General features: G+C 42.9%; 2 protein-coding genes across 6 annotated transcripts in view; one reads left to right on the forward strand and one right to left on the reverse strand.

Annotated features, from left to right (window-relative positions):
* The first annotated feature begins 44 nt into the window (after positions 1-44).
* LOC143037905 (solute carrier family 25 member 35-like) lies at positions 45-25,186 on the forward strand. Of its 2 annotated transcripts, none has more exons than XM_076206559.1 (8): positions 45-230; positions 3,080-3,250; positions 3,962-4,171; positions 9,006-9,072; positions 12,425-12,576; positions 18,805-18,919; positions 24,441-24,622; positions 24,899-25,186. In XM_076206559.1, the coding sequence occupies exons 2-8, from the start codon at positions 3,086-3,088 to the stop codon at positions 24,917-24,919; spliced, it is 912 nt and encodes a 303-aa protein (XP_076062674.1). In that variant the 5' UTR covers positions 45-230; positions 3,080-3,085; the 3' UTR covers positions 24,920-25,186. The 2 variants fall into 2 exon arrangements, with proteins under 2 accessions (XP_076062674.1, XP_076062675.1); XM_076206560.1 differs by lacking the exon at positions 45-230 and adding an exon at positions 269-460.
* The window catches only part of LOC143037903 (uncharacterized), a 17,158-nt gene continuing 13,587 nt past the window's right edge, over positions 21,835-25,405 (reverse strand). Inside the window, exon 2 of one of the 4 annotated variants that reach the window (XM_076206555.1) lies at positions 21,835-22,147. In XM_076206555.1, coding sequence (XP_076062670.1) covers positions 21,839-22,147 — 309 coding nt within the window. In that variant the 3' untranslated portion in view covers positions 21,835-21,838. Of the gene's footprint in view, positions 22,148-24,941; positions 25,079-25,405 lie in introns of those variants that run through there. The other 3 variants (XM_076206554.1, XM_076206556.1, XM_076206557.1) reach the window with 3 other exon arrangements.

Consider the following 25,405-nt stretch of genomic DNA (forward strand, 5'->3'; position numbering starts at 1 on the left):
ACTTTGGTCCACAATAACTACAAATAAAATCAAATGAAATAATAGATCAATAACAGTGCTTTACATAGTTCATTAGCAAAGGTAACATGTCACAGACGAGGGGATCATTATATCAATTTATTCAAATATCCCTACTTGCTCACCATTAGATAAGTACAATTTGTTGCATCATAAGCATTCATCTCATACTCCTGTCGACTCGTGTGCTGGCAGCGCTGACGACGGGAGTGGTATGTACTTACTTGTTCAAGATTATAGATGCTTTATCTGTAGACATGTATATATAAAATGGATCATTATGTCTAATTTAAGGTATTTTATACTAAATATATTTTCCTATCCGCATATGTGTAAATGAAGAAATACATGATTGTGTCTATAATTTTCTTGAAAAAGTTGGTGTGTATGTAAACACTGATTACAGAACGTGCGTAACTTGAAAGGGACGTGAAATGTTAAGGTAAATTTTTACAATTAAAAGTTGTATTATTATTAACAAGGCTGTATCACAGTACCAGCGATATTGATAGGTAAGGTCGTGTATATTTTTAAGTATTGTATGAGGCAGAAGCCCTCTTTATTCAAAACTTCAAGAGATAAAATGGTGAAGAACAAGAAGCAGTAAGTTCCAGATTCAGGACACTAGGTAGTTGACACATGCTACGAAACTGTGGACAGAATAGTAAGTGTAATTGAAAACCCTTTGTCATGCTGACATTCCACGATATTCTTTAGGTAGCTTGATACTACGAACATCAGTGGGTACCATACAACTCTGAATATTCCTCTTTTTTTTGTGAGTGATTAAATTGTTGTAGAATGTAAAGGCATGCATTTACTGTAGATTACTACAAATACACACGTGAGCAGTGTCAGGGCCATAGCATGGCATAGGCAACAGAACCCTGGGATTCCTGCACAGGAACCTCAGGAGTTGCTTGCAGACATCAAAATTCTTGATTTCAAGAGATTCATTTGGCCACAGTTAAAGTATTGTCCATTATTTGATTATTTGTTTGTTATTATTTGTTTGTTATTATTTGCCAATTTATTATTTGCTTGATTTCCATTTATTATTTATTTGTCATTTGATCATTATTTACTATTTACCTGTTTGTTTATCATTTTACTATACCTATGTATTATTTATTTTATTTATTATTATTATAATTTTTATTTTATTTGATCTATTTTTATAATTTATATATATATATTTTCACATCCGACCTAGTTATGGACCAAAAGGTCTCCTGTCAGCATGCTCCGCCTTTGTAATCCTTTGTAAGATGGATCAGCTGTGATTACAGACACTACATCAGTCACGACTCACTAGGATAACACAAAACATTAAACTTGAACCACATGATACAAGAAGACAAAAACAGCAAATGATGTATAAAATCAAACAATTTAGTTGACAAAAAAGAAAGTTACACCCAGCAAATACACAAACAACGAGAGGCAATCATAACATGAAATATCACATATATCAAACAAGCACCAACATATTCAAGTGTGCATTCTACCCCTGTAGCATCAAAGAGTAGAGTCATCTCCCATCTCACATTATTAATAGTCCTACTCTTGATACTTTTAGGAATAGGACCACCCGGTACTACCTCCCTCTCCTTAATCCTAATCCTGACCTTCATTCTGATCCCACCTTTAACCCTTATCCTATCCTAACCTCATTCCTAATCCAAATTCTGTCCCTAACCCTTAATTCCCTCACTCAGTGCTTGCAAATCATACTGCCAGTGAGTGGCCCTATGCAGGTTCCTTTAAAGAAACTTAGAAAGAAAGAAATTGAAACTGCATGTTTAGGGATGCTACACATCACAATGGTTACTGTATTCTTGGTAAGTTCTTTTTGTTGTTCTAGTGTGTGAGTGACCTGTTCATTGACTCCACTGTGGGATCAAGTGGACCCCAGAAACAGAAACATCAGGAGGGGCCCATGATAATTGTGAGGCATAGACTTCAAAACATTTCCAAGAATTTAAGAGTCCTTCATGTAGAATTGTTCATATTTTGCCAAATACATCAGGGTTCTGTTATAATTTATTTTTTTATTCATTTTATTTTTATTTTATTATTCAAAATTTCTTCCATAGAGATCTGTTGGATGTCCTGAGGACTGTTGCCAACCACTGTGGGCAATATTTTTTTTGGTTTTCTTTTTTTTAACATGATAATCAGTATTTGTCTTGATAATGTAGCATCCTTAAACAAGCCTTTTGATAATTTGTTGATCTGTAGTAATCTACAGTAGTTGCACATTACAATGTGTGAGAGTAAAATATTTATCACTACTAAAGGACTTGAGAGCAATTTATATGATGATATGCTCTATAGATTTTACCCTGGTTAATGTATATTTGATTCCTTTGAAGAAACATCATTAGCAAAGGAGGTAACACTCGATCAACCCTTTACCATGGTAACATACGCTACAGATTCTGTTTTGGCCAGTGCTGGTCAGTTTTATTCAAGTTAGATAACATTATTGTAGTGAAGGAGTAGGCAGGTTGTGTATATGAGAAACAGCACAGTACAAAGAGTATATGTACCAGAATAAACTAATGTTAAGCCATTGTGCTCTCTTTCTCTCTCTCTCTCTCTCTCTCTCTCTCTCTCTCTCTCTCTCTCTCTCTCTCTCTCTCTCCTCCCCCTTCTCTCTCCCTCTCTCCTTCTCTCTCTCTCTCTCTCTCTCTCCCCCTTCTCTCTCTCTCTCTCACTCTCCTTCTCCCTCTCTCTCACTCTCCTTCTCCCTCTCTCTCACTCTCCTTCTCCCTCTCTCTCACTCTCCTTCTCCCTCTCTCTCACTCTCCTTCTCCCTCTCTCTCACTCTCCTTCTCTCTCTCTCTCTCTCACACTTCTCTCTCTCACTCTTCTCTCTCTCTTCTATCTTGCTGTTATCTCACTCTCTTATCTCATTCTCTCTCTCTTTCTCACTCTCTTTCTCGCATGTGAAAGGCAGTACATATTTATACTTAGTTGCATCTTTTGTGGTCACCCTTTCATATCCATGTTAATAAGAGAAGATAGTTAACCACCTTACTGTATTCCACATTTGCAGGGTGGCATGGATTTTTTGATAGGAGCCACTGCAGCTTGTGGAGCTGTGGTGTTCACAAACCCTTTTGATGTGTTGAAGACGCGCATGCAACTGCAAGGAGAACTGAAGTCAAGAGGACAGTATGCAGTCTTCTATAAGAATATACCACATGCTGCTGTGTCTATTGCCAAGGTCAGTTTTAATTATCTTTTCTTCTGAGTTTGATTCCCTCCTCATTTTATCTTCCTGCTCTTTCTTGTGCATTGTTTTCCAGTGATATGTACATACCAGATTGGGTGGCTGAGCATAGACTCACCCCACCTCCGTCCCACAACCACCCAAATCCCATTTGTCACCTCTCCCATCTTAGCACCTCATGGATGATGGGTCTTCCCTGTTTTCTGTCTACTAAAGTCAAATGCAGTGTAGTGAGACAGAGTACTTCCTCCACTGCTTCTTGAAGTGGCAATCCTGAACCTCCCCCCCCCCCACCTTCACTAAAAAAAAAAAATTATAGAGTAGATGAGAACATTTTGGGTTACATTATTTCTTCATCTATTTTTAGGCATTCTCTATTTACTCCTATCTTTTGCAATCTCGCTTCCTTGTCCATTCTTCTCATCATTGGTCTTCCTCACAAGTTCACTCCTTTCACTTTTGCTTTCTGCACTTTTACCAGGTGTTCTTTCTGTATTTCTCCTCTGCAAAGAGGCAAGGTGTGCTTTGATTCAATCACCCCTTTACAAGGGAGAAAAGGTTATGGTATATATACACAAGTTTTGTTGATTTTGAACAAATATAAAGTGCCAAGTATCCATTGATCTGTCATTACTTGTGTTTTAGTTCATCAGTATATTTGTGAACTTTCTTAATGTATCTTTTGTTTGTTTCTCTTTCCACTAGGCAGAAGGCCTTAGAAGCTTACAAAAGGGGCTTTTACCAGCTCTTGGCTATCAGTTCATCATGAATGGAACCAGATTTGGCTTATACAAAAGAATACTGGATTCAGGTATCATTTCCCATGCAGATGGTAGTGTGACAACTGTAGGCTGTGTGGCTGCAGGGGCCACTTGTGGAATGATTGCTGGCTTCACAGGCAGTCCTTTCTACTTGGTAAGCTAAAGATATCGCTGAAACTAATTCTATCTGTACTTTAGAGTTAAAGATATTGCTGAAACTAATTTGATCTGTACTTTAATTTTCTACTTCAGAAATGTAATTTCCTTTTCACTCCACTTTTATTTGTTCAAGAAGATCTTCCCCATTTCTGTACCAACACTTCTCTCATCTCAGCACCTCATAGTTGAAAGGTCTTCTCTGTCCTCCACCACAATGCTTGGGTCAGAGCCAGTAAATGGAGACACATAGTGGTATTCTTAAAAAAATTCTTATATAAAACTTTGGAAGGGAAAGATTTGTATAAGGAAAGAACTATTTTTAAGAATACTACCATAAGAATCTTACAGTAGTATTCTTAAAAATAATCCTTTCCTTCTATAAATCTTTCCCTTCCAAGGATTTATAAAAGATATATATACTTTTTTTTCTTTTTTTTTTATTATTATTATTATTATTATTATTTTATTATTATTATTTATTATTATTATTATTATTATTATTAATTATTATTATTATTATTATAATACATACATACATATACCAAGGCATTTTCCCCCTTCCAAGGGAGGTAGCCAAAAAGGGAAAGGCATAAAAACACTCCCACCCATTTCATCCCTAAATACACTCCACACCCCTCCCACCCTCCCTCTCATCTGAGCACCTCCTGGATGACGGGTCATCCCTGCACCCTGCCCCACCGCCCTGGGTCAGAAGCAGTGTCGCAAGACACAGCACATCCACAGCAAGGCCGCTTCATTTAATCGGCGACCCCCCCTCTCCGTCCCCCCTTGCATATAAGGAGAGGACGGGGAGAAATCCCTTCGGGCTGCGTCAAAATTTACTCATGCAATCACAACATCATCCATATACAACCATTCTCCACTCACCTCTGTCTTCCGTCCTCTCCCTTCCTTCCTCAACCGACATTCCCCTCTTCCCCAAAGCCCCCTTCACCCCATCCATCCACCTCATCCTAGGACGTCCCCTCATGTTCACTCCCTCCACATCTGCCTTCCATACCTCTTTTACTAGTCTTTCTTCACTCATTCTTTCCATGTGTCCAAACCATCCTAATACTCTTTCATCAACCCTATCTCCCAGCTCCTTTTTCACCCCTGTTCTCCTCCTCACCTCCTCATTTCTCACTATCCAGCCTAGTAACCCCCACCATACTTCTCAGACACCTCATCTCAAACACATTCAAACTCCTTCTCTCTTCTTCTCTTATGTTCCACGTTTCTGCCCCATACAGTGCTGTTGGCACAATCACTCCTTCATACAGTCTCCTCTTCGCATCCATTCCCAAATGTCTATTCCTCATTACACTCTTTAATCCACCAAGGCATTTACTCACTTCTCTCAATCTACATTCTACCTCCACCTTCACTCCACCTTTTCCTGCTACACTTGCACCCAAGTATCTAAAACTATCCACTTCCTTAATGTTCACTTCCAGTCTACTGCCACTTTCACCCCTTGTACATCTCATCACCTTACTTTTACCCACATTTATCTTTAGCTTTCTTCTATCACATACTCTCCCAAACTCTGCCACCAGCTTCCTCAATCCCTCCTCTGACCCTGCCACAAGCGCAGTGTCGTCCGCAAACAACAGCTGGCTCACCTCCCACTTTTCTCCATTTTCTTTAACCATCTCCAATCCCTGACCCACTACCCTAGCATTCACCTCTCGCACCACCCCATCCATGTATAAGTTGAACAGCCAGGGCGACATAACGCATCCTTGACGAAGTCCCACCTTTACTTCAAACCACTCACTCTCTCCATTTCTAATCCTGACACAAGCTCTACTACTCTCATAAAAACTCTTGACAGCTCCCAAAAGCTTTCCTCCTATCCCATAAATCTGCATAACCTCCCACAGTGCCTTTCTGTCTACCCTATCATAAGCCTTTTCCAGATCCATAAAAGCCCAAAAAACATCCTTCCCCTTTCCTATAGCTTTCTCACATATCTGTCTTACCACAAAGATCTGATCTACACAACCTCTACCTGTCCTAAATCCACACTGTTCCTCACCAATTACTCCTTCTGTTCCTCTCCTAATCCTCTCAATTAAGATCCTCCCATAAGCCTTCCCTACTACACTTAACAGGCTAATCCCTCTGAAACTACTACATTCACACTTGTCCCCTTTTCCCTTGTAAAGAGGAACTATACAGGCACTTCTCCAGTCCTCCGGTACTCTACCCTCTCTCCAGCAAACATTAAATAACCTCACCAACCAGTCCACCATCACTGAACCTCCCTTTTTCAGACATTCTGCATGGCATCCATCCAGACCAAGTGCCTTACCTGCTTTCATCATCTTTACAACTGCCTTCACCTCATCCTTCCTTATTTCTCCTCCATTCTCCTCACTCATCACTCTCATTTTCTTCGCATTTCCCACTGCAACTATCTTTCCTTCCCTATCCTCCTTCACATTTAGCAACTCCCTAAAATATTCTGCCCATCTTCCCCTTACTGCCATCTCTTCCATTATCATCTGTCCATCTGTACCTTTTACCTTTTCTTCCCTACTTGATTCGCCTCCTCTTCCTCTCTTAATTTCTTTCCAAAACATCTTTTTATTACTTTCAAAATTTTCTGTCATACTCCTACCCCATTTCACATCTGCTCTCCTCTTTGCCTCCTTTACCTTTTGCTTTACTTCTCTTTTCTTTTCTTTGTACGTCTCATATGACTCCCCCGTCCTCTTTTGTAACCAATCTGTGAATGCTCGCTTCTTCTCTTCTACAACCTTCTTTGTTTCCTCATCCCACCAATAATAATAATAATAATAATAATAATAATAATAATAATAATAATAATACCACCGATAGCTCCTTCATAGTAGGACCCAACAGTTGGAGCTGGTTTACCCTCACGGCTTTAGTATATAGTTCCCCCTTCCTCCTCCGTTCCATAAAAAGTACAGAGTAGACAAGCACATTTTTTCAGGTTGCATCATATCTTGTTACTTGAACTGTTTGTTCCTAGGACCCCACTCCACTACTGTTGTAGGGATCTGCAATGCCCCACCTTATTTTTGTATTTCTCTGTTTCTCTCTCACACTCTCACTCTCACACTCTCTCTCTATCTCTGTCTGTGTGTGTGTGTGTGTGTCCTTCAAATGGGTGACTGATGGAAGTGGGATGGGTGGGGGTGGGAGCATGCCTTGGCTGGCCACCGTTCAGGAAGAAGCCTTTGGTATGTAGATAGAAACTAGCCATATTTTATTGTTATTAATTGGTTTAATGGAGCATAGTGTAGAGAATAGGTGGGATATCAGGGAGAATTCATTTCCCTGCAGCCCATCTTCGTGAAATAGAAACATCCTTGTCCTCAGATGGAGGTGTAGTCCCAAGAGGCTGCCACTCGTCTCTAGAGACCCAAGATATCTGTCTGTAAACTGATTATTTTTCCCCAATTGTTCCTAAACTTATGCTACTCTTACCCTGTTTACTCCTGTACCTCATAAAATATTTTCAAATAACACCCTCCCAACCTTTCCAACTACATTTAACAGATTTATCCCTTTGGGGAAGAGGGGAATGTCTGTTGAGGAAGGACGGGAGAGGACAGAAGACAGGGGTGAATGGAGAATGGTTGTATATGGAAGATGTTGTAATGCATGAGGTGGAATGGACGGGGGGGATGGGGGGTGAGGTAATGTGTGTGAGCAAAATTTTGACGCAGCCCAAAGGGATTTCTCCCAGTCTTCTCCTTTATATGGGGGGACGGAGAGGGGGGGGGTCACCGATTTAATGAAGCGCCTTGCTGTGGAAGTACTGTGTCTTGCGACACTGCCTCTGACCCAGGGCAGTGGACAAGGTGCAGGGATGACCCGTCATCTAGGAGGTGCTAAGATGGGAGGGAGGGTGGAGGGGTGTGGAGTGTTTTCAGGGATGGAATGGGTGGGAATGATTTTATGCCTTTTCCTTTTTGGCTACCTCCCTAGTAAGGGGGAAGCCTTGGTATATGTATGTATCCCTTTAAATGTACTACAATCATACTTCTTCACAATTTAATTGTATAATGGAACTATACATGCACTCCTCCAATCCACCATACATTTCCCTCCTTTAGACACACATTAAAAAATCTTACCAGTCATGTCACTATGACTACTTCATTAGGTAGCTATGATAGCATTTGTTGTCTTGATCTTTGCTGACTGCAAACCTGTAGCCCCGCTGCTGCTGCTGGTAGTGACCATTGGTTTCTTTTGTAAGCCTCTGGGAAGAAGCTCTGGACTGATGTCTGTATTGTATTAATGTGGGACTTACTAGATTCTTGTAGTAGTAGTAGTAGTGGTAAGAGGACAAGGAGGAAGAACAGTCAGTTCTCTTTGTGTGAAAAGGTGTAGGGAACCGATTCTGAGCCCAGCGCATCGGCTCTGTACCTTCAGGTAAAGTAAGATGTTGACAGGTTTTGAAGTTGGGTGGCAAGAAGATGACCATCCTACATGACCATTATATGTGACCACATTGTGCAGGTAACTGTTGTTGGTCACATAGAATTGTTGGTTACCACAGTTACAAAAGTAATTTTATATCTTGATAAGTCCATGGGGTAGTATAGAAGCTCCATAATGTCAAGTCTTGAACCTTGCTGATCAGTGGATGCACTGAGAAAAGTATATAGAGTTTGATTCTTGGCTATAGCTCCCATTTTTAGGATAACAAAAATGAAGATCTTCATACACTCATGTGCACATGCTCTCTCACTCTTCTCTTCTCTCTCACCTCCTTTCTTCTCTCTCACCTCTCTTCTCTCTCTCTTTTTCATTCTCACTCTCTCTATCTCCATCTTTTTGTACAGGTGAAGACACAGTTACAGTCTCAAGCCAGTAGCAGCATCGCAGTGGGCTACCAACATGAACATAGAGGTGAGTCATCCTAACTAGTCCTAATCTACATTGGGAAGGTGGTGTAAGGGGCTGCACAATCAGGTGGCAGCACAGAGGTAGTGGAAGGGGGATGGAGCCTAAATAGCATTGTTCCCCCAGAGAAGAAGAATCCACCAATCCACTGTTCAGAACATCTTACAAAACCCCTCTTTCCCGTAGAGGTATGGCCTTGATATGTCAATGCTTAGTCTCGGGAATAGCATCAGTGTTCATTTACTCTTTGATAACACACCAGCACCTCTCCATCCTGTCTGCTGTTTATTTCTCTGAATATTCATTTCTTTTCTTTGCCTAACCCTGTGGTGGGGGAAAAGAATGCTGACACCAAGTCTTCCCACTTGAGTCATATGAGGCAGCAAAAAACAGGACAGGGATAGGACTAGGAATCCTGCTACCTGTAGCCCCAAAGGGGACATTCCTAAAAAAAGTAAAGGCCTAAGAGGATCTAGGAGTTTTCCAACCAGTACCCTAAAGTTTGGGTCTTTTAATGTGTGTGGATGTGGTACACATGAGAGTAAAAGGGAAGAGATAGGCAGTATGTTTGTGAGAAGAAAGATGGATGTGTTGGCATTGAGTGAAACTAAGTTGAAAGGGAGGGGCGAGAGTGAGTTTGGGAGTGTAGTTGGGAGGTTCTCAGGAGTGAAGAGAGGATGAAGGAGAGAAGGGGTGGCTATACTAGTAAGTGAAGAGATAGGTAAGCATGTAGTGGAGTGGAAGGAGGTTTCTTCAAGGTTAATGTGGATGAAGGTGAAGCTGGGAAGGGAGATGTGGGTTTTTGTAAGTGCATATGGGTCTGGTAGTGAGAAGAGTGTAGAGGAAAGGGAGGATTTTTGGATGAATTTAACCCCTTCCATACGGTGCCACATAGGCGGCATGAGGAGCAAGTGGATACGCGAGGCTGCCATATCGGCGTCTTGATTATATTTATTGTAGTTGCCCCTGCGTAATGACATACTCTCTAAACTGTCTTCATCACATTTTCTATGGTTATCAAAATTCACCGGGGGAAAGAGAGAACGATCGATTTAAGCGGTGACTATATTTTATTATGCGAGTATTATTACGACACATTGTACGTCTGGCAGCTAATGCTGCCCGTGAGATTTTGAACCGTACTGAGTGCATAGAGGGATTAGGGAGAAATGTCAATGTAGTTGTATTGGGAGACCTTAACCTCTTCACTCCAGGCCAAAATGTCGCGGGCAGCATTAGCTGCCAGACGTGCGATGTTGCATCATAATACTCGCATTATAAAAAATAAAGTTACCGCTGTATATTGCTCGTTCTGTTTCACCTGTGAATTTTGATAACAATAGAAAATATGATGAAGCCAGTTTACAGAGTATGGGGGTCACGCAGGTACAACTACAATACAGGTAAACGTCGACTTACGATGGCATTAGGTTTCGATAGAGCCATCGTAAGACGATCTCATCGTAAGTCGATCCCCACTCTGTTCCGTGGTCACTGTACCTAGCCTACCTGTATATTAACCACCAGAGATACTGAATATAGCCTATTAAACATGTACAGTAGTTTATTTAATTATTTTTATCCTTTTTACCATATTCAAACACTAAAATATGTATTTTCAGTACGGACCTTAAATCTCGCGGGCAGCAGCCAATGCCAGCCGTACGACGTGACGTAATAATACTCGCATCATAAAATATAGTCACCGCTTATATCGATCGTTCTCTCTTTCACCCGCGAATTTTGAAAACCACAGAGAATGGGATTTAGGCCACATTTGAGAGAATGTAAAAACACAGGGGCGACTACAATAAATATAATCAAGACGCCGATATGGCAGCGTCGCGAATCCACTTGCTCCTCATGACGCCTACGTGTGCGGCACCGTATGGAAGGGGTTAAATTATCATATCGTCGTCGTCGTCGTCGTCATCGTAAAGTCGAACAATCGTAAGTCGCGGCCATCGTAAGTCGACGTTTACCTGTATATATAATCAAGACGCCAACATCGGCATCCTCGCATACCCACTTGCTCCTCATGACGGCTATGTAGGCGTCATCGTATCGAAGGGGTTAATGCTGGGATAGGAAATGAACTAATAGATGGAATGATTGGGAAGTATGGAGTTCCAGAAAAAATTGTAGTGGAGAGTTGGTGGTGGAGATGTCTCGAAAGAGAGTTGATGATAGCAAATATAGTGTTTAAGAAGAAAGTCAAGCATAAGTACACATGGGAGAGGGTGGTGGATGGAAGGCTGGTAGATAGAGCATTAATGGACTATATAGTGGTAACCAGGAGTATAGTAGGAAGAGTTAAGGATGTACATGTACTGAGGAGAGTGGGGGAATATCAGATCATTTTTTGGTAGAAGGTAAGTTGAGAGTGAAGGATAGGTGGAGAAAGACGAAAAGGGCAAAAGGTAGAGAGGTACTTAGAATGAACTGCTTAAATGAGAAAGAAAAAGAGGAGTATAAGAAGTTGAGAGAGGAGTGGGAGAGAAGGATAGGGTAGAACTAGGAGTGGAGGAGGAATGAGGGTGGTTCAAGGAGGGAGTCATAAGGTGTTCAAAGATGGTGTATGGAACAATGAGGATGGGAGGGAATAGAAGGAAAGGTAGTGAGTAGTGGGATGAGGAAGCAAAGAAGGTTGTAGAAGAGAAGATGTAGGCTTTCATAGATTGGTTACTAATTAGGACGAAGAAATCATATGAGAGGTACAAAGTAAAGAGAAGAAAAGTAAAACATAAGATAAAGGAGACAAAGAGGAGAGCAGATGTGAAATGAGGTAAGAGTATAATAAAATTTTGAAATTAATAAAAAAATGTTTTGGAAAGAAATTAAGAGAGGAAGAGGAGGCAAATGAAGGTGCAAATGGAGATATGATAATGGAAGAGAAGGCAGTGAGAGGAAGGTGGAATCAGGTGGGTTGAAATATTAAACATGCCACTAATTTGATCTAATGTGTTGGATCCTTGGATGATGACTGCTTCCAAACATATTCTCTGGATTTTATTGGGTTTGTGTATTAGTATTTCTGCTTTTTCACAGTCTGTCAGTGCCTCATTCTATTATGGAAGACCTGTGATTATCTATCCATATACTTAAGGGCTTTTTCCACCTTACCAGAGAGGTAGCCAAGTCAAAAGGCATATACCCACTCCACTCCCACCCACTCCACTCCCATTCACCACCCCTTCCCCCCTCCCATCTTAGCTCCTCATGGATGATAGATCATCCCTGTATTCCATCCACTGCCCTGGGTCAGAGGCAGTGATTATAAACTAGAATTTTATTTTACATACTGTATATTTTACATATTTTCATTGTATAGGGTGGATGACTTGATAATCATTTGCAGGTGTGATATCTGCCTTTTCAACTATTATCAGGCAGGAAGGAGTAGTAGGACTTTGGCGGGGAGCAACTACATCTTTGCCCAGGGTGGGCACAGGCTCAGCAGCACAGCTCTTCAGTTTCTCAAAGAGCAAGGATTGGCTGCACTCACTTGAGGTAAGGAGATATCTGGCTAGTAGTGAAATGATATGCTTATTTGTTGTTTTAGAGCTAGTTAAGTGTCTATGTAATCTTGACTCTTGTCACTCATACAATTCCAGTATCGTACTTTGTAGGTACAACAACCAGTACTCCAGAATACTCGTACATCTTTATAAAAACACACAATCACGCACACAGACCATAAAGCAAACACTTGAGACATATTCCCAAACTCAGTACTACACTGTACTCCCCCAGACATTATTCCTGTGGAGAAATCATTCCCCTGTCATGCAAGGATTACACCAGCATGGCTCCATTGAAGCCACCAACCACCACCAAAGAAATACCAACACAGAATTGGCCTGGCCACAGATTCAAATTGCCCTAGATGCAATCACTACACAGAAAATATTGAATGCTCTCCTATCACTGCCCTACTTTCACCGTGTCCAGACAACAGCACAGCCCTTCCTTCTTGAATGATATAAGAGCAAAGCCAGAACCTGTTGTAATTTGTTTGTGGACTGTGTCCTACAAGAGGAACTTGAGACAATATATTAATTGATCACTTATGAAGTGAACACCACCTTTACACTTGTCATTTCACTATAAGTAGATATTTCCTCTAACATAAACAAAATTATGTGTGGTTCTGGTCTGTAGGAGTGCCCCATATGGACCCTAAAGTATCAGCTGCATACTACTGCCCAAATTATACTGCACAAAAACATGCAGCCAATACCTCAGAGAGGATATTAAGTCATAAATTATCATGTATTAAATCATAACTTTTATACGTAATTATAGGTTTTATTATATATATATATATACAGTATATATATATATATATATATATATATATATATATATATATATATATATATATGAGCAGTCACTGTGATTGGTCCAGTCATAAGTCACTGTGATTGGTCCAGCCATAACTCAATGTGATTGGTCCAGCCATATGTCACTGTGATTGGTCAAGCCATAAGTCACTGTGATTGGTCAAGCCATAAGTCACTCTGATTGGTCCAGCCATAAGTCACTCTAATTGGTCCAGCCTTAAGGCACTGTGATTGGCCCAGCCATAAGTCACTGTGATTGGTCAAGCCCAAAGTCGCTGTGATTGGTCCAGCCATTGTCACTGTGATTGGTCCAACCATAAGTCACTGTGATTGGTCCAACCATAAGTCACTGTGATTGGTCCAGCCATATGGCACTGTGATTGGCCCAGCCATAAGTCACTGATTTGTCCAGCCATAAGTCACTGTGATTGGTCCAGCCATAACTCAATGTGATTGGTCCAGCCATATGTCACTGTGATTGGTCCAGCCATAAGTCACTGTGATTGGTCCACCCATAAATCACTGTGATTAGTCCACCCATAATTCACTGTTATTGGTCCAGCCATAAGTCACTGCGATTGGCCCAGACATAAGTAGCTGTGATTGGTCCAGCCATAAGTCACTGTGATTGGTCCAGACATAAGTCGCTGTGATTGGTCCAGCCATAAGTCACTGTTATTGGTCAAGCCATAACTCAATGTGATTGGTCAAGCCAAAAGGCACTGTGATTGCTCCAGCCATAAGTCACTGTGATTGGTCCAGCCATAAGTCAATGTGATTGGTCCAGCCATAAGTAATTGTGATTGGTCCAGCCAAAAGTCACTGTGATTGGTCCAGCCATAAGTCACTGTGATTGGTCCAGCCAAAAGTCGCTGTGATTGGTCCAGCCAAAAGTCGCTGTGATTGGTCCAGCCATTGTCACTGTGATTGGTCCAGCCATAAGTCACTGTGATTGGTCCACCCATAAGTCACTGTGATTGGTCCACCCATAAGTCACTGTGATTAGTCCACCCATAATTCACTGTTATTGGTCCAGCCATAAGTCACTGTGATTGGTCCAGACATAAGTCGCTGTGATTGGTCCAGCCGTAAGTCACTGTTATTGATCAAACCATAAATCAATGTGATTGGTCAAGCCATAAGTCACTGTTATTGGTCCAGTCAAAAGTCACTGTGATTGGTTCAGCTATAAGTCACTGTGATTGGTCCAGCCACAAGTCAATGTGATTGGTCCAGCCATAAGGCACTGTGATTGGTCCAGCCATAAGTCGCTGTGATTGGTCCAGCCAAAAGTCGCTGTGATTGGTCCAGCCATAAGTCACTGTGATTGGCCCAGACATAAGTCGCTATGATTGGTCCAGCCATAAGTCACTGTTATTGGTCAAGCCATAACTCAATGTGACTGGTCCAGCCAAAAGGCACTGTGATTGCTCCAGCCATAAGTCACTGTGATTGGTCCAGTCAAAAGTCACTGTGATTGGTTCAGCCATAAGTCACTGATTGATCCAGCCATAAGTCAATGTGATTGGTCCAGCCATAAGGCACTGTGATTGGTCCAGCCATAAGTCACTATGATTGGTCAAGCCAAAAGTCGCTGTGATTGGTCCAGCCATAAGTCACTGTGATTGGTCCAGCCAAAAGTCGCTGTGATTGGTCCAGCCATTGTCACTGTGATGGGTCCTGCCATAAGTCACTGTGATTGGTCCAGCCATATGGCACTGTGATTGGCCCAGCCATAAGTCACTGATTGGTCTAGCCATAAGTCACTGTGATTGGTCCAGCCATAAGTCACTGTGATTGGTCCAGCCATAACTCACCGTGATTGGCCCAGCCATAAGTCACTGTGATTGGTCCAGCCATAAGTCACTGTGATTGGTCCACCCATAATTCACTGTGATTAGTCCAGCCATAAGTCACTGTGATTGCCCCAAACATAAGTCGCTGTGATTGGTCCAGCCATAAGTCGCTGTGATTGGTCCAGACATAAGTCACTGTGATTGGTCCAGCCATAAGTCGCTGTTATTGGTCAAGCCATAACTCAATGTGATTGGTCAAGCCAAAAGGCACTGTGATTGTTCCAGCCATAAGTCACTGTGATTGGCCAGTCAAAAGTCACTGTTATTGGTTCAGCCATAAGTCACTGTGATTGGTCCAGCCATAAGGCACTGTGATTGGTCCAGCCGTATGTCACTGTGGTCCAGCCATAAGTCAATATGATTGGCCCAGCCATAAGCCAATGTGATTGGTCCAGCCATAAAACACTGTGATTGGCCCAGCCATAAGACACTGTGATTGGTCCAGCCATAAGTCACTGTGATTGGTCCAGCTATAAGTCACTGTGATTGGTCCAGACATAAGTCGCTGAGATTGGTCCAGACATAAGTCGCTGTGATTGGTCAAGCCATAACTCAATGTGATTGGTCAAGCCAAAGGGCACTGTGATTGCTCCAGCCATAAGTCACTGTGATTGGTCCAGTCAAAAGTAAATGTGATTGGTTCAGCCATAAGTCACTGTGATTGGTCCAGCCATAAGTCACTGTGATTGGTCCAGCCATAAGGCACTGTGATTGGTCCAGCCATAAGTCAATGTGATTGGTCCAGCCATATGTCACTGTGATTGGTCCAGCCATAAGGCAACATGATTGGCCCAGCCATAAGCCAATGTGATTGGTCCAGCCATAAGGCACTGTGATTGGCCCAGCCATAAGGCACTGTGATTGGTCCAGCCATTAGTCACTGTGATTGGTTAAGCCATAAGTCACTGTGATTGGCCAAGCCATAAGGCACTGTGATTGGCCTAGCCATAAGGTACTATGATTGGTCCAGCCATAAGGCACTGTGATTGGCCCAGCCATAAGGCACTGTGATTGGTCCAGCCATAAGTCACCGTGATTGGCCCAGCCATAAATCACTGTGATTGGTCCAGTCATAAGTCACTGTGATTGGTCCAGCCATAAGTCAGTGATTGGTCCAGCCATAAGTCACTGTGATTGGCCCAGCCATAAGGCACTGTGATTGGTCCAGCCAAAAGTCACTGTGATTGGTCCAGCCATAAGTCACTGTGATTGGCCCAGCCATAAGACACTGTGATTGGTCCAGCCATAAGTCACTGTGATTGGTCCTGCCATAAGGCACTGTGATTGGCCCAACCATAAGGCACTGTGATTGGCCCAACCATAAGGCACTGTGATTGGCCCAACCATAAGGCACTGTGATTGGCCCAGCCATAAGGCACTGTGATTGGTCCAGCCATAAGTCACAGTGATTGGTCCAGACATAAGGCACTGTGATTGGTCCAGCCAAAAGGCACTGTGATTGGTCGAGGCATAAGTCACTGTGATTGGCCCAGCCATAAGTCACTGTGATTGGTCCAGCCATAATCACAGTGATTGGTCCAGCCATAAGTCACTGTGATTGGTCCAGCCATAAGTCACTGTGATTGGTCCAGCCATAAGTCACCGTGATTGGTCCAGCCATAAGTCACTGTGATTGGTCCAGCCATAAGTCACTGTGATTTGTCAAGCCATAAGTCACCGTGATTGGTCCAGCCATAAGTCACCGTGATTGGCCCAGCCATAAGTCACTGTGATTGGTCCAGCCATAAGGCACTTTGATTGATCCAGCCATAAGGCACTGTGATTGGTCCAGCCATAAGGCACTGTGATTGGTCCAGCCATAAGTCACTGTGATTGGTCCAGCCATATGTCTCTGTGATTGATTCAGCCATAAGTCACTGTGATTGGTCCAGCCATAAGGCAATGTGATTGGTCCAGCCATAAGGCACTGTGATTGGTCCAGCCATAAGGCACTGTGATTGGTCCAGCCATAAGGCACTGTGATTGGTCCAATCATAAGGCACTGTGATTGATCCAGCCATAAGGCACTGTGATTGGTCCAGCCATAAGGCACTGTGATTGGTCCAGCCATAAGTCTGTGATTGGTTCAGCCAGAAGTAATTGTGATTGGTCCAGCCATCAGGCACTGTGATTGGTCCAGCCATAAGGCACTGATTGGTCCAGCCATAAGGCACTGTGATTGGTCCAGCCATAAGTCATTGTGATTGGTCCAGCCATAAGTCATTCTGATTGGCCCAGCCATAAGACACTGTGATTGGTCCAGCCATAAGTCACTGATTGGTCCTGCCATAAGTCACTGATTGGTTCAGCCGTAAGTCACCATGATTGGTCCTGCCATAAGTCAATGTGATTGGTCCAGCCATAAGTCACTGATTGGTCCAGCCATAAGTCACTGTGATTGGTCAAGCCATAAGTCACTGTGATTGGTCCAGCCATAAGTCATTGATTGGTCCAGCCAAAAAGCACTGTGATTGGTCCAGCCATAAGTCACTGTGATTGGTCCAGCCATACGTCACTGTGATTGGTCCAGCCATAAGGTACCGTGATTGGTCCAGCCATAAGGCACCATGATTGGTCCAGCCCTAAGGCACTGTGATTGGTCCAGCCTTAAGGCACTGTGACTGGTCCAGCCATAAGGCACTGTGATTGGTCCAGCCATAAGGCACTGTGATTGATCCAGCCATAAATCAGTGATTGGTCCAGCCATATGTCACTGTTATTGGTCCAGCCATAAGTCACTGTGATTGGTCCAGCCATAAGTCACTGTGATTGGTCCAGCCATAAGTCACTGTGATTGGTCCAGTAAGGCACTGTGATTGGTCCAGCCATAAGTCACTATGATTGGTCCAGCCATAAGTCACCATGATTGGTCCAGCCATAAATCACTGTGGTCCAGCCATAAGTCACTGTGATTGGCCCAGCCATAAGTCACTGTGATAGGTCCAGCTATAAGGCACTGTGATTGGTCCAGCCATAAGTCACTTTGATTGGTCCAGCCATAAGTCACTGTGATTGGTCCAGCCATATGGCACTGTGATTGGCCCAGCCATAAGTCACTGTGATTGGTCTAGCCATAAGTCACTGTGATTGGTCCAGCCATAAGTCACTGTGATTGGTCCAGCCATAAGTCATTGTGATTGGTCCAGCCATAAGTCATTGTGATTGGTCCAGCCATAAGTCACTGTGATTGGTCCAGCCATAAGTCACAGAGCAGTGATACTGAAATTGTTTCAGCCCTGGGCAGGATTCAAAACTGCAGCTCAATGGAGGTTTTCATAATTAACCTTGGATCATGTGTTTATGTGTACGTTTAGATCTATATGAACGAGTGCGTGGAGGTGTCTTAGAAAACTGGAGTGTGAAGGGAAAACTTTAATTTTTCTTTGGTGTGTGTGTGTGTGATTCACCATGATCTTGGATCACGTGTTGGACTCGTGTGTATGTGATTCACCATGGTCTTGCATGTGCACTGTTCCATGTGTGTTTAGAATTTTTCTTATTTTTTTCCAGCAAGGTTTATAAGATTTCTTTCTCGGCAGGTCGTCGAACGAGACAGCTGGCAGAGTACACTGGTTGGAGCAATGCTGAGTGGGATTGTCATCGTCAGTTGCATGTGTCCCTTTGATGTCATTGCCACAAGGCTCTATAACCAAGGTGCAGAGCTTGATTTAGTTTTTTATTATTTATGATATTTCATTTATTTATTTATTTTCACATAGTAGGGCCTGTGTTAATTAGAATTGGAGAGAGTGAGTGGTTCAAGGTAAATGTGGGACTTTGCCAGGGATGTGTCATGTTGCCTTGGCTGTTGAATGTATACATGGATGGGGTGGTGTGAAAGGAAATGCAAAGGCAATAGGTTGGGGATTGGAGATATAGAAAATGGAGAAAAATGGGAGATAATTTGTTTGCTAACAACACTGCATCTGTATCAGGATAAGAGGAGGGATTAAAGATGTTAGTGACGGGGTGTGGGCTGTGTGGGAAAGAAGGAAGTTGAAGATAAATGTGGGTAAAAGTAAGGTGACAAGATGTACAAGGAGAGAGAATGGCAGCAAATTGAAAGGAAGTCTTAAGGGAGAGAGGCTGGAGGAAGTGGATAGTTTTAGATACTTGTTGGCAAATGTGGTGGGAAAGGGAGGAGTGGAGGTGGAGGTAGAATGTAGATTAAGAGAAGCAAGTAAATGTCTTGGGGGATGAGAAATGGAAATTTGGGAATGGATGCTAAGAAGAGATTGTATGAAGGAGTGATTGTGCCACCAGCACTGTATGGGTCAGAAACATGGAATGTCTTAGAAGTATGGTAGGAGTACTAGGCTGGGTAGAGTGAAAAACAAGGATGTGAGGAGGATAGCAGGGGTGGAAAAGAGGTTGGGAGGTAGGATTGAAAAAGTATTGGGATGGTTTGGACACATGGAAAGAATGAGTAAGGAAAGATTATTAAAAGAAGTATGGAAGGCAGAGGGGGACAGAATGAACATGAGATGACCAAGGATGAGATGGATGGATGGGGTAAAAGGAGCATTGGGAAAGAGCATAATATCAGCTGAGGAAGGAAGGGGGAAGACAGTAGATTGGGGTGAATGGAGAATGGTGTATGGGTGTTGCTGTGATGCATGAAAGGGAGTGGGTGGGGGATGGGGTGGGGGAGTATGTGTGAATGGTATTTTGATGCAGCCCAAAGGGATTTCTCCCTGTCTTCTCTTTTTCTGCATGAGGGGACATAAGATATATGTAGACAAGCTACCTAGAAGAGGTTACTCAAACACAGAATATTATTGTCTTCCTCTTTATTGGAAGTAGTTGTGAATGGTGCCGGGAGAGAGCGCTCCTAACTGTGAACAGGAAGGAATATGCTTACTGTGGTGTGAGGTTGGCCGCTGGGCAAGTGTCCCAGACAGCCCTTGACCCTTGCCTTTATAGGGTAGTCTGCAACCCATTGCCATTGGTGCCGAAAATCTCCTTCCTTTCTCCTCTCCTCATTTTTCTGTTTCCTCCTTCTACACTTTCTCCCTCAGGCTGCTTCTTGTATTTTTTTCAACAAGTACCCTCGCTGCAGCCTTCATGACTGGATCAAATCCAGTTGAGATGTTTTGTACTGAGGCTTCTGGCATCTCTGGCACTGAATGCCCTGGCCTAGCTGACTGTAGGCTGCATGGGTTTGAGCAGCTTGAGGCACCCCACTAAGCATTCCCTGCTTGGAGTGGCATGGCTTGGCACGGTGCCACATGGACCCTTGCTCCATGCTGGATGTGGCACCATGACAACCCCTCCCTCCATTTCGAAAGCATGCTTGCCGGCTGCTGAGTAATGAAAAAATTGAGACATACCTGTTGCAAGGTAGTTGACCCAGGTTGACTCTCTTGCAGCAGCAGTCGAAACTTGATGAAAAAACCTTGCCCTACATGAAAAGAAATTAAAAAGTGACAGTGTTATTTGGTGCCAAAAGGGGAAGTTGCAGGAACTGGATGGAGTCCATAGAAAATATTGGGAGGGTCTGCAACTATGGTGAAGGGTCCACACACCATTCACTTTTAGCTGGAGATGGGTGGTATGGAAAAGGATTTCAGTGTAATATATAATTCTTTTATATTGATATTTATATTTATTATTATTATTATTTGTTTATATATATATATATATATATTTTATCCATTATCACCATTTGTTTCTGTAATCAATCATTTCCTGTTTTTATGGTATGTGATATTGTATATGTATTCTTTCATCTTAATATTATCAACGGAAGGGTCCTTGTATGCAGTGGCCATACATTGGTTCAAAAGGAGAGTAACCAGTGGAGGATTGAGGTGCGTTCCTGTAGACGAATAGAAGTGCAGGCAGGTAGCGGTCCCAGTCCTTTGGACATTTGCTGGCGAGCTTACGGAGCATGGTTTTCAATGTGCTGTTGAAACGCTCCACCAGGCTATTGGACTGAGTGTGGTAAGGGGTGTCAATTGGTGGTTGATACCCATTAGCTTCAGGAGCACAGTGAACATAGTGCTCATGAACTAGGTACTGTTGTAGGTGGTCAGGGTTTGGGGAAAGCCTACCCTGGAGTAGATGTCGAACAGGGCCTCTGCAATGGTGTTGGCATCAATGTGGAGAAGGATGGTGGTGGTGGCGTACCTTTTTGTCTGGGCCACTGCAGTAAGGAGGTAGCGGTGTCCTCTTCAGAACAGAAGAGAGAGGGATCCTGCAAGGTCCACAGAAAGTGAGAAGAAGGGCTCAGTAGCAAGGGCAACTTGTGCCAGCAGGGATTTTGCAGGTCGTCTTCGGGCATGGAGCTGACAGGTAGAACAAGAAAGACGGTACCGACTAGTATCTGCATACATACCTGGCCAGTAGAAATCACACTGGAGGTGTGCCAATGTTTGTTTTCTTCTAAGAATAATATCCTGCCAGTGGATTTTCATGTACCAGCTGGAGGACTTCCTAATGGCAGGATTCCGGAACGGGCAGCTGGAAGGTTTCATGGCCTTCCCGTAGGGTCCTGCAGTAGAGTAGATCATTCCATAGCAAGTAAGTGCTGAGTGCATCATGGGTCCTGGAATGCTCTTGGGCCTCGGAGGCTCATTGGTACAACCGTTGGACGCCTGAACAAGTCTTTTGTTCATCCAGGAACTCCGGTTTGTAGGTTAAAGACGGTGTTGAAAGGGGAGCCTCCTCTTTGGCCTGGGCATAGACGGAGTCCCATGTAGTCACATGGCAGCCAGTCTCGATGCACTCTTCTCCCTCTGTGGGACTGGTGCCGCCCTGTTTGTCTTGGTTGACATCAAGGATGCTGTCCACCTCAGGAGGCCATTCAAAGGACATTGTACCTGGGACGTGTCCAAGGATTGTGTATAGTGGCTTCAGTAGCATAACTGCAATGGTATCTCCCTGAAAATAAGGACACTTTAACATTATTCTAATTAATGGGTGTGTCGTCAGGGCCCCAAAGGCATTGCAGACTGACATTGTGCCCACCTTGTTGACTAGGGTCGATGAGGACCTCTACTACAAAGATGGAGTCAGATCTCGAGTCCAGTATCATGGTCACATCCTGTCCTCCAAAGGTTCTGGTACAGGTCTTCAAAGTTGTTGTCGTTCCCTAGACTGTCTGTCCGAGCAGTCCCGTCTCCCCAAGGGGTTTTCCCACAAATCCTTTATAGAGTGTATGTTGTGTTGTTTGCGTGCATGATTGTGTATAATGCAGTCTTCCATTATGTGTTGTAAGGTATGGGGTGAAGTGTTACATCCTGGGCAGCTGTTCACAATGCAGTCATCCAGCCTCTTCTGGTAGCTTAGAAGTGCTGGGTGGTGGCCGCACCGCAGTCTGGCCAGGTGGACTTTGTCCTTTCATGGGAGAGAGGATTCAGAAGGGTGATATCAGGAGGTCTGGCATGCAGCAGTGTGTTGTCTTTCAGTGTGTTAATGGAGCGGTGAGTGATATGATTATGAATATGTTTCTGATGGTCGCATCTGTCTAGTCTGTTGTATTACATGGGTGGCACACAGAGTTGCCAACATTCTCGGCCATGGGTTCTGCTGCAGGGCCCGGCATTCCTGAGTTGTATGGTAGCAGCTTGGCCCATGGAAATCACAGCCTGGCGGGTTTCTGCTGGTATTCGCTGATTGAATGGAAGCAACATGGACTAGGGACTTGGCTGATTACTGTACAGCGAGTCCTCGTTATACGGTACATATGCATTCCTGAAAACCTTACCACAAATTGAAATTACCGTATACCGAACCCAAGTTTCGACTTATGGCAGATGTACCTTCTCCCTGCTCTTTCCTCTTCAAAATATCTAATTTTACCTCCAAAACATGAGTGAATACTGAATCTGTGAATTTTTCTTATCATTGAATCGAGGGTAGTAATTACCAAATACCGTAACTGTGAATTTACCAGATAAAGAATTACCGTATAAGGAGGATTCACTGTATATGGTGCTGGGCATCTAGTGACCTGTAGAAGTGTGTTAGAGGTTTGTGAGGTACCCAGTTTCGGCACAGTTGTTGTAAGGTAGTGTGCAGGCATGTGGTCAGGTATTGGTTCCCAACTATGATCAGGACACCACTCAGGCCAAAGGTACAGGTGCAACAGGCAAAAATATAAAAAACTCCCCCAGTTCCTCATGGATAAATGGTCACCCATTCCCCTCCACACTGTTGGTTTAAAGGCAGCACAAGAAGACACTGCAACTCCACAGCAGGACCTGACAGCCAAAGCTGGTTTACCCCCACAGCTTCATTACATGGTGACCCCCCCCAATCCTATCATTCACTCAACAAAACAGACAAGAAATCCCTCTAGGCCTTATTTCTTCATCCTTCTTCCACTCTTCATGCACACCTACCTTTGACCTTTCCCTTCCTTGGTTGGCAGACCTCTTACATCCAATCTTCATCCATCCACATCAGTCTTGATCTTTCACTCAAATTCTCTCCTTCAACCTCTTTCCACACTCTTTTTGCCAGTCTTTCTTACTCGTTCTTTCCACGTGATCAAACCATCCCTACGCTATCCACCTGCTCTCTTTCCAGCCCCATTTTTGCTTCATCTCCACATTTTTTGGGCTATCGATCTTTGTAACCCCCATTTTACTTCTTATTTAAACACTAAGACAAGAGGGAGGAAAGGGTGGTGGATTGGAGTGGAATGGGTGGGAGTGGTTATATTCCTTTTGACTTCCTCCCTGGGAAGGGAAAGGAGAGAAAGCCCTTGAAAACAGTACAGAGTAAGACACTAAGGAAAATAACACATCCAACACACCTGCACACTGAAACTAAAATTCTTCCCATACAATATCACATGAAAATGATAGGTACATAATCCTTTGCTAAAACCCTAATCACCCATACATCTCATTACATCACACAAACGCCAACAGCAGAATGTAAAAACAGCAGCATACTACTCAAACATGTACAACCTTCCACCTGTATCACACAGTACATTCACACTCTGATCTTCCCTAGACAGCAACATATTTCTTCCCTGAGTAAATTATGGGCCCTCCCAGAGCCCATTACTGGCTACCTGGGAGCTATGGGTTTCCTGCAAAAGAGACCAGGGGCAACAGATATATGGCGTATATTGCGTATATGCATAGAATTGTATATGCGTATAATTGTATGTGCATCAGTATGTTAACAATATTATGCCAATGTTTACATGTAATTCCAGGTGTAGATAAACACGGCAAAGGTGTGCTCTACAGTGGTATTGTTGACTGTACTTTGAAAATGCTAAAGACAGAGGGTGTGCGAGGCTTCTACAAGGGTTGGTCTGCCATTTACTTTAGGATTGGACCACACAGTTTCCTCAACCTCGTTTTTTGGGATTCTTTACACCGGCTGTATGATCAGGTGAGTTTCTATGGCATATCATTGTGTTTTGTTCCATTGAATTAAGATCTCTACTCGTACACGACACATTAGACATGGAATATATAATCCTACACTTCCATATATTCACACAATACAGATACTAGTACAGTATTATTTCTTCAGATCTGTGAGGCATCGTTGGGTTCACTGTTGAATACTTTGGGGATGCAGGTCAACTTCAGGAAAAGGCCTAAGGTAGCAGATTGATAAATTTTGTTATTAAATGTTCTTATACTTTCTTTAATTCCTTTTCAGTTCAAGAAGACATCTTCGTGATACAGTGTTTTGGAATTGCAGTTTCTAGACCACGGTTGAAGTTAATGGAAACCTGATTACTTCTGAAGATAATCATGTCATCAGCAAGAAACCTGCAAAGTCAATCTCTTGGTCTAAAGGGTTGAGACATTTCCCTAACTTTTTCAGCCTCAACAAAATCTGCCAAGGATGAGAGAGATTTATGAAAATTAGCTTTAACTCTTGAAGCAACTAACTTAAATGATGAAAGTCTTAAAATCCAGTAAAAAAAAAAAAAAAAAAAAAAAAGTGGAGATAGGTCTGCAGAAAGTTGGATAGAAAATTTTGTTGGTAGGTGCTTGAACAGGTAGCTAAGTCATAAAATGCATCAAAATGGTTAATCAGGGACCTGCCTCAAGCTGAGTAGAATTGCCTCGTGATGATAATTATGCCATTAGGTTGAGGGGTTGAATAAAGATATCTTGGAGTCCTTTGGAACCCAGAATTCAATTTTGTTTAAATGGATTA

The sequence above is a fragment of the Oratosquilla oratoria genome, chromosome 23 (assembly GCF_046742065.1).
Source record: "Oratosquilla oratoria isolate Oo_2021 chromosome 23, ASM4674206v1, whole genome shotgun sequence".
NCBI classification, from domain to species: domain Eukaryota; kingdom Metazoa; phylum Arthropoda; class Malacostraca; order Stomatopoda; family Squillidae; genus Oratosquilla; species Oratosquilla oratoria.